The sequence below is a fragment of the Uloborus diversus genome, chromosome 3 (genome assembly GCF_026930045.1).
Source record: "Uloborus diversus isolate 005 chromosome 3, Udiv.v.3.1, whole genome shotgun sequence".
NCBI lineage: Eukaryota > Metazoa > Arthropoda > Arachnida > Araneae > Uloboridae > Uloborus > Uloborus diversus.
The window spans coordinates 146204226-146221093 of NC_072733.1; the positions used below are offsets into that span (position 1 = coordinate 146204226).

Sequence of the window (16868 nt, forward strand, 5' to 3'; positions counted from 1 at the left end):
TCATCATTCACTGCAATTTGAATTTTTCGACTGTCAAGAAATAAAGTCCTTGTAACATTGGCGCAGCCAGAAAAAAATTGAAAGGGATGTCGCTGCATTTCAGAGGGGAAAGGGTGAAGTTTGTTTCAGTTGTTTTGTATGGTCATAAAAGAAACATTTCTGCTTTTCCGAGGGATGGATAATCACCAAATGTCACTGTAATGTGACTGCCTAATGTCATTCATTACACTCCAGTTACAGAACAGAAAAATTGGTTGACTTTGAAAGACAAAACCAGCAGAGAAAAATAGGCAACTTGTTTATTAGTTGTCCATTTCATCATAAAATCAAAATTCTGACTCTTTAATGCTTAGAATATCGTCAATAAAAAAGACACTGTACATAGAGTAAATAAGAAACCTCATGCACTATTTACTTCTATATATCGATCTAGAACTCTAAAAAAAAAACATTGTATTGGTTAGGAACAAAAAATCAACTATTTATTTTTGATCACCTGCAGTTCTTTTTTATTTTATAAGGATGTTTGCTTAGTTAAACACTTAACATCATTTCATGATTCTTCTGTAATGTATTAAAAAATAAACAAAATACGGTGCAAAATCTCAGGAAAAATAACTTTTCATTATTTCCGTTCGTAGTTCACTTACATGCTGGTTCAAAACAAACTTTTCTTTACAAACTTCCAAGCCTTTCATTGGTTTTGCAAATCATATTCATTTCGTATGCATCGAAATAATTTTGCTGAAGTTTTCAGAATGATCATGTATTTCTATTGTTCTAAAATCTTTCAAATATTACGGCGAGACTAATAAAATGCTAGTTTTACCCAATTTTTCACTGGTGATGACAAGTAGCTGAAGCTGGGTGGTCAGCAATGGCTTCCAAAACAAAGCAGCAAAAGCTGCATAGATCACGTGTCCTATGCTAAAGTCACGTGTCTTATGCAAAACAAACCTGCTGTGACGTCACGTGAAAGTATCCCATTCACCAAATATCCTAAATAAACAAACAAACCACTGACGTAGACCGGAAGTAGCGAGTCTTATTTCCGGTTAAGCGCCAATCTCCATTGCTAGAGATAGGTGTTCATAGCGAAAGCGATTTTGTTGTGCTTCTTTAAAAAGCAGAATAATGTCTTCTGCTTATTTCAATGCATTAAATAAGAAAGACAAGCTTAGTTATTGTTAAAAATTATCTTTCAATGGCTGTGACCTTACCGATCCTTTAGTAGATGGATGGCGAATCTATTGCTAACGATTGATGTTTACAGTGTTCAGGCAATTTTGTTTTCTTTCAGTTCTAGGTAGAATCATGTCTTTTGCGTATTTTAATGCATGAAATGAGTATAATAGGCTTTGCTATTCTCAAAAATTGTCGATCAACGGATCTGATTTTCCTGATCCTTTAAATACAGAAATAAGAAGGAAAAAAAAAACGAGTCTTCGTTTGTCGATCATTACCGCGATTTCAATGATAAGCATTTATGAATACCTCCTAAACAGAAATAAAGTTGATACAAAGTCTGCTTTCAAGAATCACAAATCTACTGGATTGCAAGTACGTTGTGAATTGTAATTCCTATTCTTAAGTTGAAGCTATTTTTTCAAAGATGGAAGCTTTTCTGCACTGTGTTCACACAGAATGGCTATGACAGGGAGTTTTGGTGTCATATTCAATCAATTCTCCTGTTGTAGCTTTTCAGTTCACACACACTTATTACAGTTGTTACCTAATTTTCAGGTTTGATATTTAATATATTTTATTACATATTTGTTCATCACATTTTTTTTTTTGTTTAATCAACTTGCTTCTTCTGTAGCAAGATTGATAGGCATAAAAAAAATTGAAAGATAACAAAATTTAAATTTAATCTCCGAGTGCTTTCTCCTGCGTTAAAATTACTTTGAATGTAATACCAATAGCTGTACTATGATACTGTACTATAACTTTAATTAATGTGTTTGTTTGCCGATTGTCGAATATCTAAATTTGTTTACAATTAGAGCGCCTATTAAAGTACCGTCAATAACTCGAAGTCCCAAGAGACGGGCTAAATGGTTCGAGTTATTGATAGTTCGAGCTATGGGAAGTTTTTTTCTCATGAGGTAATGAATAGTGGTTCTTTATTTAAATCACACAAATCAAACTGTTTGAAACCCGTCAAGACACTGGAAACTTTCAGCTTTGCAGGAAGCAAATAAAAAAATGGTTAAGGTTGAGTTTTTCTAATAATCAATTTAATATAGATCAATATAGATCTTCACACATTACAGTAAAAATACAAAGCTGATGAAATTAAGGTGAATGTTTCCAGCTCGTAAATACCTCGCACAAAGTGTGTTTACTACATAATATTCATTAAGATTCAATCCTTTCGCTTTAAAGCATTGGCTTTGATTCGACGATCAGGACCTTTAGAAATTTGAACATCTTTATTTCTGACATCTTATTTGCTCCTGTCCCCATGCTGTACCCGAAAGCAGAACAACATCCCCTCTTTTTACGAAAATTTTGCGCCTTTGAAATTCATGATTAATTTAAAAAATTCAATCAAATTACAGATACGTAAACAGAGCAATTCGTCGTAAGAAGCAATACAAATAAGACTTCCGCCGGAAGTTTTGAGTGACCCCGTGCAGCCCTGCCACCTAGTGTTCAAAAGAGTAAGCGTGGCTTGGAATTTGGTGAATTGATTCGTTTGATCAACAATATTTTTTTGTAATCGAATACAAAATATTTCATTAAAAAAAATCCCAAGATGGCAGTACACAAGATTTTTTAAGTGCCTAAGTTTCCAACAATGGCATTGGATGTTTATTGCAATGCAAACTATTGGTAACAACATTTTTTTCCTGGATAATTTGTAATTATTTTCTGTAAAAATGTGAAATTTTATCTCCAAAACATTTTTTTATTCTAATTGATTCAGACGCTTATGTCAAATAATATTTTGTCTTAATTCTAGTTTTTAAAGGAGTATTAATTATTTATAATTATTTTTATGCTACAAATTCAAAAATCTACTTCTTATATTAATTTTTTTACTTAGTTGCTATATTTCGTCATTTGCAAGATGGAAGTTGCCGTAAATTTTAGAAAAATATAATTGGATGTTTATTGGGTTATGAGACTGACGCGGTTCCAAGTGCGCTACCGAGGCACAATTGGATGTTTATCTCAATGTAAACTATTGAAAGTAAATGCGCAATTAATTATGAATTTTTAAAAATTATATTTTCTAGACAAGAAAGTTTATTAATTGTAATGTAAGCATCCTTTATATGCAAAAGAAAAACAGCTGATGATTATTGGCATCGGCCTATGATCATGATCGACGGATGTTGATTTTCGTTATTATGCATTACATGGTATGCCCATCAATGAAAGAAGTTAATCATATTTTGTACTGAATAACAGCTTTGTACTTTGCTCAATATGTTTTGTGTTACATACCAATAAGGACTGACTTGTAACCAGGGCTGTGGAGTCGGATCCAAAAGATTCGATGGTGAACATTATGTTAAATAACAATGTGTGAATGTGAACACTTAATATTAAATAACAATACAAAACAGATAAACAGTATAAAACTTTTTTCTGATGAGGATTTTTTAATTTACAGTAAAACCCCTCTAATGTGGACACTAACGGGATTTTTTTTTTGTCCGCAATAGAGGGATGTCCGCAGGACAGCATGGAATATGCATTGGAATCAGGGAATTAAAAAATGTCCGTATGAGAGGCGTGTCCGCACTTGACGAGTGTCTGTCAGGAGAGGTTTTACTGTACTTAAATGTTTCAAAATTTAAAAATTTTAATAGGCAGTTGGCAATGTACATTTAAATCTGCAATCTTAAACAGCCAAGTATACAGTCTGAAAACCAATTTCATTAAACAACACTTAAAATAGGCTACCAAAAATTTGTGAACTTAATTTGACCATTTTGACTTTATTTCAGGAAGTTATTTTTCCCTTCAAGTGTGAGTAAAATGTATATGTGTGATTTAAAATTAAATAAAACTTTTGAAAATAAAATTAACTGTAAAAGAAGTCAACCAACAGTTTGACTAATAAATAGCTAAACATTGGCTAGGCTAAGGCTTTTGTTTTTTTTTTTGTTTCTAGCAGTGTGATCAAAAATACGCAGCAGGTGGTGGGCCCATGGACCACTGAATATTTTTTTATGGTGGTCTGAGGCAGGTTTCATTGGTCTGGGACCAGTGGTCCAGCAGTAATTTCTAACATCATAAAGCTACTCTTGGAAAATAAAAGAAAAACATTAGTACTTTCTTCATGAACCGGTAATCAGTTCTTAATTTACATAGCAGATGAGCTCCCGCACTTCTTTCATTAGAAATTAAGCATTGACCGTATTATAATTAGAAACAGCATGTAATAAGTTAAGTTTATTTAATTTTTATAAAATATATAAAGCATTTGGGTGAAAATATGGAGTTTTGTATAACAAAAGATATTAAAATGATAAAAGAAATATTCTATGAAATCGCAAACAATATCTATGCCCCTTAAAGTAAAACTTCTGGCTATAAGATGCCCCACTAAAACATTCTAATATCAATTCTAGGCATTAATTATGAAACCCCCACTCCAGAAGTTAAATTTCGTTGAACTAATGAAGCAGTGTCGATTGAACAATCATCACTGTGATTAGACAAGAGGGGAAAGAGTAATAATTCACCATTAACTAAGCGAAAAGTATCTCCTCCCCACAAAAATTATTGATGTATTATAAGTCAAGTTGTTGATGGGTTAAATTCGTTAATGTATCTGTTACAATACACACGGCAATAAGTCTAACCACAACTTATAGCAATGAATTTCTCTATTTTTTCCAAGTTCAAATAAATGTTTTCAAACATATTTTAAAATCAACTATAAAATGCATCATACCATTCTTTCCAATACATCAATGGTTTGGCGACGGATTCTAAAGTGACTTTTAAAATCCGAGTCCAGCATTGCTAAAACAGTTCTTTCACAATATTCCTTTACTTGGGGAACATCAGTTCTCCTCCTTCCTGCTTGCATTACAATAATTTCATCTTCAGATGATGAGCTTTCTTCCGAATCACCGCTTTCTTCTAGTATTTGCATCGCTAACAGTATTTCATCTTTCCCGATAACCGCCATGTTGTTTTGCCGCAAATGACCCAAGTGATGTCCAGAGCGCAACGGCTTGGGCTCTGCCCCTTACGAGTTTTGTGACGTCATGGCTGGGACACTTGGTCGCCTCGTGCCGTTACTCTGAACGCACCCATATAGGGACTCTACACCGGGCTAACCACGCGGTGTAACCGGTGGATAGTTTCCGAACGCAGCCAGAGTACAATTTTGTTTAGAAACTAAGAAAGCAGACTTTCTCATTGATAGATCGTAAATTGCAATGTTTTGAGAGACTTTTAAAACTGTTAATTTGAATGAAATCTTCATAAAATTTTCCATGCTTTTTTTTTCACTGGGAAGATGGCCGCTGTTTTCAACCAATCAAGTTAGCCTTGAAATGTGGTCTGTTTGTTTTGATTTCTGCCGAAGGATGTGAAGCAGGAAGTCAGAAAGTGTGTATGAGCAACAAGGTACTTTTAATTTTTCATACGTCTAGTAACTCATCAATGCCGTTGCTAAGATTATCACTGATTTCTATTTTTTCGCCTATGTTTTCTACTAAAGTATTTTCATAAAAATAACAAGTGAGCTAACGTAAATGAGTCAACGAACAGGTTTTCTTCAATTTTAGCCAAGCACCCTACAAGCAGATTCTTCAACCTTAGAAAGGAAGAATAGTATTTTTGTCCCTTTTTGTTGTTTCCTCCCTCCCATTTCGTATGAAATGCCATAGGAGGATGGTATAACCGTTTTGAAAATAACAGTGAAACTTTTTTGCAAGTGCCTCCCACCATTCCATTGAAAATTGGCCCTTTTGTGAGGTGACTTTTGTATAGGGCGTACACAAAAAGTTGTAAAACTTTTAACTAAAAGCTATTTCTGCCTTTTAATTGCCATAATTTTATATTTTGCATAAGTTTTACCAAGAAATGAGAGCCTGAATAGGGGTAAAATAATATTTTGTTTGTGAAGAAATTTTATTTTCCTGAAGACCCTTGAATCGGAGTCGCTTTTAAGAGAAGTTTCACTGTTGACTAGCAACGAATCGAGTGACCATAATATCATTGTTGTCATGTGTTTTTTTTTTTTTTTTTAAATAGCCTGCATCTATAAAATGTGTCCTCTGTTTAAAATGTATTATTGTTCAGAGGGGTTGTTTAAGGGAGATTTCCTTGTTACTATTCAGTCAAGTACAATGAAAAAAAAATGAAATTATGTTTTTAAAAGAAAAATTTTGTTGTACATTTAGTTATATGCATTATCATCATAATTTTCTGTAATTTATTTTAATAGTTCAAGTGATATTCTGAAGATATGGTGATGTTACAAAATGGCAAAACAATTCTGCGATGCATTATCCAAGTAAGAAAATGTCCTTTAAAAAATTCTATTTGTAAATTATTACTGTAAATACCATTTTTATGGGAGTTTTATGTGTTATTGCCTTATCTTATTTTATGTTTGTGTTAATTGTATGTTATATGTTTGTTGGTAACTATATGTAAGCATGATTTATTTTATTTCGTCTCTATTGATGAACCTTTTTAAAATAATTCTGGATGTATACTGGTATATAATTTTTGTATGCATATCCCATATTTTGTAACAATTTAGGTACTTTCAAGAACAATCTAAAGTATTTGCTGAATTTCTTTGTTTCTTATTTCTTTGTTGTTATCTTGTACCAGCTAGACTTTCAATTTGAGGTGTGCTGCTTCACTTTTCCAACTGTACCGTAATTTGGTGTGAAATCGGACTTCCACAGTACCCATACCCATATATGAACCTGTTTATAGACTAGGCAACCATTCACAATGCAACAACACATTCACACAAAGAAAGGACAGGAGAGAGAAAGTACATCCATGCCTGAGCTGGGATTCGAACCCAGGACCTCCCCATCCTCTTTTCCCCATCAGACTTCTCTGACCACTAGACAAGGCAGTCAGCTTTTTAATCTTTATTTATGGTTTAAGATAATAAAGGAAACTTTTCTTCAATTATCACTTGCAAAAGTTTACAACTTTCCTTTTGTTATAGACATTTTAAAACGTTTGAAAACAAATGTGATTTTAAATGAACAAATTGTACTCTACTTTATGTTATGTATGTGCGTTGATCATAAAACACCAAAAAAGTTCTGAAGAAGCAAGTGCCCCATCACTTTTTCCTACCCCCCCCCCAATTATACACACATACTCTCATTCAGAGAGGCAAACTTGGTCACCTGAAGTGGGGGAGGGGGAGTTTTTCTTAAAGGGAAATTTATTTGATTCATATTCTGCCATCAAATCAAATCAATGCAAAAGACTTTCTATTTCAGTGGCATAACCAGAAAAGGTCTTTAGGGGGAAGGACGGGGCACATCGAAGAAGAAAAGAAAAATTCTGACCTGATAGGAAAAGGGGGTCCTCCCCTGTAAAAATTTTAAAACTTGCAGCTTTTAAAACGGAGTTTTAGATTTTGTTTGCTGATGTTAGGGGGTCAAAAGATACAGGGATCTCAGCAGAAATTTTTAGAAATTGAAGCTTTAAAGACGCGATTGTAGGCCATATTTATTGACGTTAGGGACTGTCCCTGATGAATTTTTTATAGGTCAAAATTGATTCCTCCTCCCCCCTGCAAGTTTTCAAAATTGAAGTTTCAAAAACCCAATTTTAGACAAATGTTGAAGATTTTACAGAAGAAGGTTCTGAAGTTCTTCCCTGGTAAAATTTTCAAATTTAACATAGTAAAAACTAAGGCAATGTTTTATATTCAGGGGCTATTCCACTTTAAATTTTTGTACGTGTAGTTTAAGAAATCTAATAGCTTATGATATTGGAGAAAGGCCGTATAGGGACCCTTGCTCGAATATTTTCTGAAATTCTTCAAGTCTTAAAAATGTGATTGTATGGCCATATTTTGTAATATTAGGGCCCGGTTAATTTTTCGAAATTAAAGCTCTTAAAAAGCAAATTGTAAGTGATTTTTGATGTTGTTCGGTAACTGAGGGCTTTCCTCTGAAAAATTTGCAAAATCGAAGACCTGAAAACGAAATTTCAGATGCTCCATAATGCTTCTGATGTGTGTGTGTGGGTGAGGGGAATGAGGAGGGGGGCTTTGGAGGAGCAGCATTTTCCAATTTTCAGACGAACTAGAAAAATAAAAAAGAGAAGGAATAAGACAGGGAGGAGGGGGGCGATTAGCTGATCAATGAGCTGTAACTTTTAAATATGTTTAATTCAAAGATTAATTTTTTAAAGAAATTAAGATTTCCCCTATCATTACTATTAATTTATTAAAATGACTTAGTTTTCCAAAGACATATTCTTATCTTCTTATCAGTAATAAAGAATACTTTTGGAAAACATTCAACTCTCAGCATTCTGAGGGGGGGGGGGGGGGGGAACGAGCCCCGTGAACCCTCTTTATGGTTGCGCTGCTGGTCTATTTTGACCCGTCTGTTACATGGTTGTAAATTCATTCATGTGAGTGCCAGTTAAACAATTAAAAGTAAATTTCGCTTTCGAGAAACTTCAGAATGCAGCAACATATCCACTCTTTCTCGAAATCACTCATTTTTTTTGTGGATGTAATCCTAGTTAACTACCTAAATTCAGTAAATTAGGATTTCATGCCTATCTATATTGGGAGTGCAGGGGGCATCATTATTTTGGGATCAGGTACATGGGCCTCTTCTGAGCTTCTGACTGCGCCGCTGTGGTGCAGTTTAAAAACAGATAAACTATGGGGTGAAATTACTAATTCGTGGTTGACTACAAGGATACAACTTTTGCATATGATTCATAACAATTGCATCGGTGATATACGAATTACATTTTATTATCATTTGATGTGTATCGGTTTTAAGATATAAATAGTATATCTTTTGACAAACACTTTAAGAAAATCTTTTGCTTAAAAATGAGTTGGGCAAAATAATAACTCTGCCCATGGCTCAAAAAAGTAAGGGGCACTTGCCCCCTATGGCCCCCCCCCCCTAGTTTATGTCTATGCTCTCATTACTTGGATTGTTATTAGGAATTGTGAAGAAGGAAGCAATATCTAAACTGAAAACAAATTTTGGTGTAATTTTCAAGCATGCATAACACTAGTATTTTATATAAGAGTCATTCCACATCACCAGACCTAATTTTTCAAATTGTCCCTGCTCAACCCTCTCTGATTTGGATGAAATTTTATAGAGGTGTAGAAATGCCTTTGAAACTAGCCTATGCAAATTTTCAGCTTCCGAGATCCAAATCCTGAGACTTTAGGATATTCCAAAAATGGTTCCAAAATGGCGGATCAGCTTTATGTGACAAATTGCAGTCTTTAGGCTAAGATCTTATCACACTGGAAAGCCTGAAATTTTGGTAGCTTAAAGTACGTTTGGCCGTTAATATATTCAAGTATTTTTGTGAATTTGAGCTTGTTAGATTTTGTGTAACATGCGTGTAAACTCGTGAAAAAGTGCGATGGAGGAAATTTTTTCCTAGATTTTAGGTTGTCATAAAATCTGAACAAAAATAATTCAAAGGCTCATACTTGGTGATTCTATTGTAAAAATACTTGTTTATAATGGATTACAATTGCAGAGCTTAAATATTGATTTTTCGAAAGATATTGTCATTCAAAGTGGCTGTCAAAACCGTTCAAGTAAAAAATTGCCTGTTTTCAAAGTATTGTAGCTCAAGTTTGTCACCTTGCGTCTTCTTTTTGTTCAAACCATTAGGCTGAACAGATTTTTTTCTATCAGAATAAGTTTTTTCTTTCATGTTGTTCTTTCATTTTTGGATAAAAAAATGAACTTGAAATTCTGTCTGTCGCAATGAGAATTGCTATGTTTAAACTCAGCTTTCGAAAAATTTTATCCCATTAGAATCAACAGAAAAAAGATGCAAGATGATGAGCTGCAGCACATTGAAAATAAGCTATTCTTTACTTGAGTGATTTTGATAGCCACTTTGATAGCCACTTTGGATGACAATATATTTTAGAAAATGAATATTTACTCTCTGCAACTTTAACCCATTAAAAGGCATGTATATTGACAATAGAATTACAAAATACAAGATTTTGAATCATTTTCAGTCATAATTTATGAGATTCCATAATCCAGGAAAAACTTTCTTATCTGCATTTTATCAAGACTTTGCTTGCATGCAGCACAAATGTTAATGAGCTCAAGCTCACAAAACTACTAGAACATATTGACAGCCAAAAATAGTTTTAGCTCCTAAAATTTCAGACTTCCAGTGCGATAAAGTGTTCTGCAACCTGAGCTTAAACATAGCAATTTGTTATGACAGACAGAGTTTCAAGTCCCTTTTTTTACCCTTAAATGAAAAAAAAAACATTGAAAAAAAAGCTTATTTTGATTGGAAAAAATGTGTTCTTTCTAATGGTCCGAATGAAAAGAAGATGCGAGGTGACAAACTTGAGCTACAGAGCTTTGAAAATAGGCTGTTTTTCTTTTCAATGGTTTTGATAGTCTCATTAACTGGGAATAGCTTTAAGAAAATAGATGTTTAAGCTCTGAAACTGTAACCCATTAAAAACAAATGTTTTTAGCATAAATTCATGAAGTACGTGCCTTTGAAATATTTTTGTTCAGATTTTATGACATATGACAGTCTAAAATCCGAGAAAATATTTCCCCATCAAACTTTTTCACGAGTTTACACGCATGCTGCACAAAATGTAACAAGCTCAAATTCACAAAAATGCTTGAATATATTATCGGCCAGACGTACTTTAATCTGCAAAATTTCAGACTTCTGGTGTAATAAAATTTTCTGTGTAAAGATCGTAATTTGTCACAAAAAGCTGATCTGCCATTTTAGATCACTTTTTTGGGAGATCCCAGAGCCTCAGGATTTGGATCACGGAAGCTGAAAATTTGCATAGGTTAGTTTCAAAGGCACATCTCTACACCTCTATAAAATTTCATCCAAATCAGAGAGGATCTAGCTGGGATCACTAGGTCACTTGACATGAAATGACTCATATAGAGCTTATCTCTGCAGTCCTGCACATCTATTTTAAAAAAGTACTCATAAGAAAATCATGCAACATAATGTTTCCATAAGAAAACATTGTGTAATGACTCATTAGTGGCTTTTGTTTTTCCAGAAGAAAGATTTTCTATGTGGAATTAAACGACCATTACATCATTTTCGTTTTCCGAAGGATTCAACTTATATAAATGGGAAATGGATTTCAGCTAAAGACGGAAGCATTTTTCCTGTAAGTTTCTCTTTAAATCAATAATTTAATTATTTTGTTTAGCTCATTAGAATGCATATGAAATATGAATTCTAAAATGGTATTTGTGGTTGCAAATTTTACTCCTTCTGTTTTTGTTTTACAGTAGGCGCCTCTTAATGTGATCATGGTAAATGTTATTAGAAGCACGAAGCCCCGAAACTCTTGTCTATTAACATGTGTTTAAAAAATTCGAATATTGTAATCAGTGTCATCGTTTACTGTTTACTGTTATCACTTTTTCATAAACTTTCAATTCCCTAACCCTTTTTTTTCTCAACCAAAAGAAATACAGTAGCAAACCCTAGCAAGTAAGTTTCTATTAAAACAGGAGAATTTTTCTCTCTGCTCAGTAAAAACATCACTCTAAACGATCAAACATCGAGGAAGGGCCACGGAGGAAAAGCACAATGATTTTACTGTCAAGGAAAAACTTGTAATTTTAAAATGCTTTGACAGGTTGAACATGATGAGTCAAAGAAATGCTGTACAACAACTAAACATTTCTCAGCCATTACTAAAAAACTAAAAAACCGTGACAAGATTGAAAACAAAGTGAAGCTAAATCAAAATTTAAACAGCAAGTGAAACTACTGGAAACAATAGTGAAGTTGAATTGCTTTGAAACTGTGCTTTACAAATGTCAGGGAAAAGGATAAACAGTTCGTTAATGCGACAAAAGGCAGAATATCTTGCTTTTAAAATGGGCAAAAAAGACTTTTAGAGCACGTAACAAAACCAATATAATGCTTGGGTTTATCAATAGATCTATTTCAAACAAATCCAAGAAGGTTCTTCTGCCTTTATAGTCTGAGTAAAAACTTAAAGGCCAGTGAATTTCTGAGAAGTATTTTAAACTGAGGATCAAAACATAATTTGAGCAATAATTATTAACCTTAAATGCAAGTAAAAAATACAAAAAAATCATTTGTAATTATTCATTATCAGAAAATATTGCAGATCAATATTTGAGCCTGAGTAAAATCTTTAAGGCCAACCCAGAAAAAAGCATAAGAAAAAAATACAAACATTTAGAAGCTTGTGTAGGTGCCTTTCTTTTCGAGTTACTTCAAATACTCTTGTTTTCATTAATGAAACTAGTTTTTGACAAAGTTTGGGATGTGTTTTATACCATTCATCTTTGATAGTAGACTTCAGCTCTATTGATGAAGTAAAATGTCTCCCAGCTGCATAAACTCTTCTTGCTAAATCTCCTCATAAGTTCTTGATTGGGTTCAGAACTGGAGACTTAGTTGGCCATTTCAAAGTTTCAATATTGACTTGGAACCAATTTTTTCATACTGTTACTCGAATGGATAGGTGCATTATTTTGCTGATATTTCCAATTTTCTCCAGCAATAAATTCAGCATTTGGTAAAAGATGACATGCAAAGACATTTTGATATGCTTCTGAATTCATTTTACCTAAAACAAACGCAACTGAGCCCATATCAATGTAAGCAAAGCACCCACAAGCCATGACAGAGCATCCATCTAATTGTGCTTGCAAAATATTTGTTTTTCTTTTCGTAAATCATGCCAATAGTACCTACATCCATCTGGTCCATCCAAGTTCCACTTCTTTTCATCAGAAAAATATTATTTGCATCCATTGGTTATCCAAGGTCATGACTCTCTGACTAAAGTTCAAACACTCCATTTTGTGCCTATTCAGTAACTGAGGCTTAATCAATTTTGCTGTATAAATAAAATTCTCACACCTTCTAATTGTGTTATATATCGTTTTTTACAAAGATTTAAGCCGGTCATCTGAATAAGTTTCCTTGTTGAGTACTTTCCTGTTGATGAAAGTTTGCAAAATCTTCTTTCATCATGTGAGGATAAAGCTGCAGATCTTCCCCCGGTGTTCTTTTTTTCTATAATTGTCTTTCAATATTAAAAAATTAATGACTATAGTCTTCGATCTTACTATTTTTTTGCAATGGTACGCCTACTCATTCCCATTGAAGAAAAAGCTTCAGTCTTCCCTTTTTCATGATCAGTTAACCTCTTACCTTTCGAGAATTTCATAAAATGCACCAAAACTTCAAAGAAATTAATGAAAAAATTATGAATTGAAGGGTTTCCACAATCTTATTAACTGCTGTAATATTTATTCCAGTATATGTTCATTTATTTTTTAAGAAATACTGGTGACCTTAAAGTTGTTACTCAGGCTGAAATACTAACTTTGAATATACCACTGTTTTTCAGTTAATTGCATACTTTACAAAACCTGTCTATTACATTAGTTTGTACAAATGAACATTAATAATTAATATAATTCAATAATATTAAAATCCTTTTCATTTCAATTTCCTGTTGTCTCAAATATTTTTACTGGCCTTAAAGTTATTACTCAGGTTGTACATAGGAGTTTGGTAAAAGACCTGCAGTACTTGATAATCTATATGAATGAAAAAAAGAATATATATGTATGTGTGCTTAAATGTTCCCCACACAAATTCACAGTTATGTCGACCAAATTTGGCAGGAAGGTACTTGGACCCCAGAAAATGAATGTAGGGGTTTTTCTAATCCTAAAAAGAACCAAACCATTTGAATTTTAATTATAGGACCCGAAAATGGCATTAAATGGCTCTTTATACCGGAAATGATTAACTGATTTTTTTGATTCAGGTCCCATTCTAAAGCCCACGAAAAACACCCCTGAAATATCTTTCTTTGAATTTCAGAAAAAATACCAAGGCTGCAAAATCACTGAGGAAAAGGTTAAAAGCATTTTTATGCCTAATGGAACAGCATTTTCGTATTGGAAAATTATCGTTTGTACGATCTCATTTTAAATAAGCATGAATAAAACCATTCAGAATGTTGCCACTTTTTTTTTCTCGACTGTGACTGAATAAAATTTTATTTTTGCTTTGAGGTAAAAATTTCCCTTTTGATTATTATTTGGCGATTTATATATTTTTTTTTTGTACTGCCAGCAGAAGATAATCAGAAAGGTTGCGTTTAATTTTTGATTTGCCTTTTTCTTTCTTTAAGAATGATTATTTTGATGGAAAATTTTACAGTATTTTTTTTTCTCTAATTGAAGCCTGATTATTGAACACATGTCACTTGATATAACTTTTACTTTAGAGGTAGATCCTGCAAAGCCGAGCAACACAGCTAGTGTTTTAAAATAAAAGAACAACTTGATTGTAGACTCGTCTTGACGTCTTTTGATATTGATGAAGAAACAAAAGATATTAGTCCTTGAACTTTGATATTTTCTCAAAGGCGGCTGTCAATGTTTTGAACATTTTTTTTTAAAAACTGAAACTATAAACCAATATGTTTTGGATTTTTTTGCGATAGTTTACAAAAAATTTGCAAAATCCAAAAGCTTGAACCGAAAATAACACCTTTCTTCCATGAATAGAAAATTTAAAATAAAAGGGTAGTTTTTTATAGTTAGCTTGTTATTGAGTTCAATATGATCAATACATTTTACATACTGATTGAAAGATACTTCTGTAATGAAGAGCACATAATTAAGATGTTCATTACAGAAAGTATCTTAGTGAATTCAGACTTTTTTTTTTTTGAAAAATGGGATGTAGCAAACCCTCCGCTAAAGCGATCAAGTCAGCCATTTGAGGGTTCATTATAACAGGGTTTAACTGTACAATGGGTATTCTCTTTTATTTCTTGAAATGGTTGTAAAAAATAAATAATGTGATTACAAAGGTTATATATTCAGTACTGTATTCATTTATTGTTTACATGCTTTGGTCTCAACATTATGTATAAATCTTACAAAAGACATGTGTTAAACTAACAGCAAGGTGCAGTTCAGCCTTAGCCCTGGCTTAGGGATTTAAATGCATTGCTTAATGAATAGATGTTTTTTGTGGCTTTAATATACATTTTATTGCAGCATTTTGTATAGTAATACAGTAATGAAATTAAGACATCTACACATCTTTCAGTATCTGAACAGGAAGTAATAAATTCTTCTAGCAACTGCTCAACAACTTTTTAATCTTACACTGCTATACTGTGCAATTTTTGTGATTAAAATGAAAAAAAAAATATTCAAGTGAAATTGTGTACACGTAATGTATAAAATTGTACAAACGTATTGTTCATCATCTGTCTTGAGTTATCTTTTTTTTTTTTGTGTGTGTATGTGTGTCCGACTTTATTGTCTGTACTAAATATTTCATCCTTTTGAGAACATTAACCAATTTTGAAAAAGAAAAAAACTTAAGATAATGCTTCTTATTTTGTGGATTTTTTTTATAGGTTAGTAATCCTGCTGATGGTGAAACATTAGCTTTTGTTCCTGATTGTAGCACAGTTGATTTAGATGAAGCTATTAATGGTGCACATGATGCCTTTAAAGAATGGAAAAACACTACAGCCAAGGTATCTCTTTCCTATATAGTTCAAATGTTGAATAATGTAGTTTTCTTTAATTATATTACGCATGTGCTCACTATTTTGTATAGTGCTGTAAAACCCTAATTTAACGATTGTCAAGGGACTGGTAAAATGTATCATTAAATCCAGGATATTGTTAAATAGAGGAGCATAGACATTCAATGCAGTTACTTCTGGACCAGTGAAATGCATCGTTAAATTGAAAAAATCAGGTATCGTTAAATGGAAGTTATACTGCATAAATCATGAGCTGGCTTTGTTCATTTTACACAGTTAAACTTTTAATGTTTTTTGAAGTACTTTAACTTAAGCAGTTTCCTATTCAAAATATGCCTCATTTATTCTAAGTTAGGCCTGTTTTTTACGGGGAGGAGAGGGGGAACAGGGTTATAAACTCAATGTAGATTACACCAAAAAACTGCAAAAACCACCTCCACTTACATGTAAACACATTAATTTCCTAAATCTGAGGAAGGCAATTGAACCCCCCCCCCCCAACTGTCCTTGATGACTGGCCTATTCTAAGTACTATCCCATTTTATTAGCTAGTATGTATAGGTCATTTTCCAGAAAATTTAACTTTTGAACGCAAATATTTTTCAATTTCGAAACCTTTTGTTTTCTTTTTTTTTTCATTCTTACATAAAAGTGTTACCTACTAGAAGCAACCATTAACAATTTCTCAGCTAAGTTCCAATTATTTTACTCATAAATAAAATAATAAAAAAATGCCTTGTTCATGGAAATGAAAAAAAGAAAAATCTTTCAATGTTTAAAAATCAAGGCCAATTTAATATCAAAGTTGTAATTTTGTTAATTGTGCAAGCAATGAGTTATTTTAATGATAGTAGGAATCTAATATTAAGCTCTCTTAATTAAACTACAACTTAATTATTAGTTGTCTTTTTCGTTCAAATGTGTTAAAAAATAGTATTAGGTGCATTTGAGAATATACTGGCAATTTATAATTTTGGTAGAATGCCTGATTGATGTATTTCCCCTCCATCATTTATTTTCACCGCAGAAATAATGACATTGATAAGGTCTCACAGAAGAGAGATTCACGGAAATGAGGAATTTTCCATTAATAAAGGCCTAA

The 16868-nt window shown here is 32.7% G+C and overlaps 1 protein-coding gene across 1 annotated transcript in view; it reads left to right on the plus strand.

Moving 5' to 3' along the window:
* The first annotated feature begins 5350 nt into the window (after positions 1–5350).
* The window catches only part of LOC129218698 (succinate-semialdehyde dehydrogenase, mitochondrial-like), a 37283-nt gene continuing 25765 nt past the window's right edge, over positions 5351–16868 (plus strand). The window contains exons 1-4 of the mRNA XM_054853019.1: positions 5351–5598; positions 6422–6490; positions 11246–11359; positions 15632–15754. Of these exons, the coding sequence (XP_054708994.1) occupies positions 6443–6490; positions 11246–11359; positions 15632–15754 (285 nt within the window). The 5' untranslated portion in view covers positions 5351–5598; positions 6422–6442. The remainder of the gene's footprint in view (positions 5599–6421; positions 6491–11245; positions 11360–15631; positions 15755–16868) is intronic.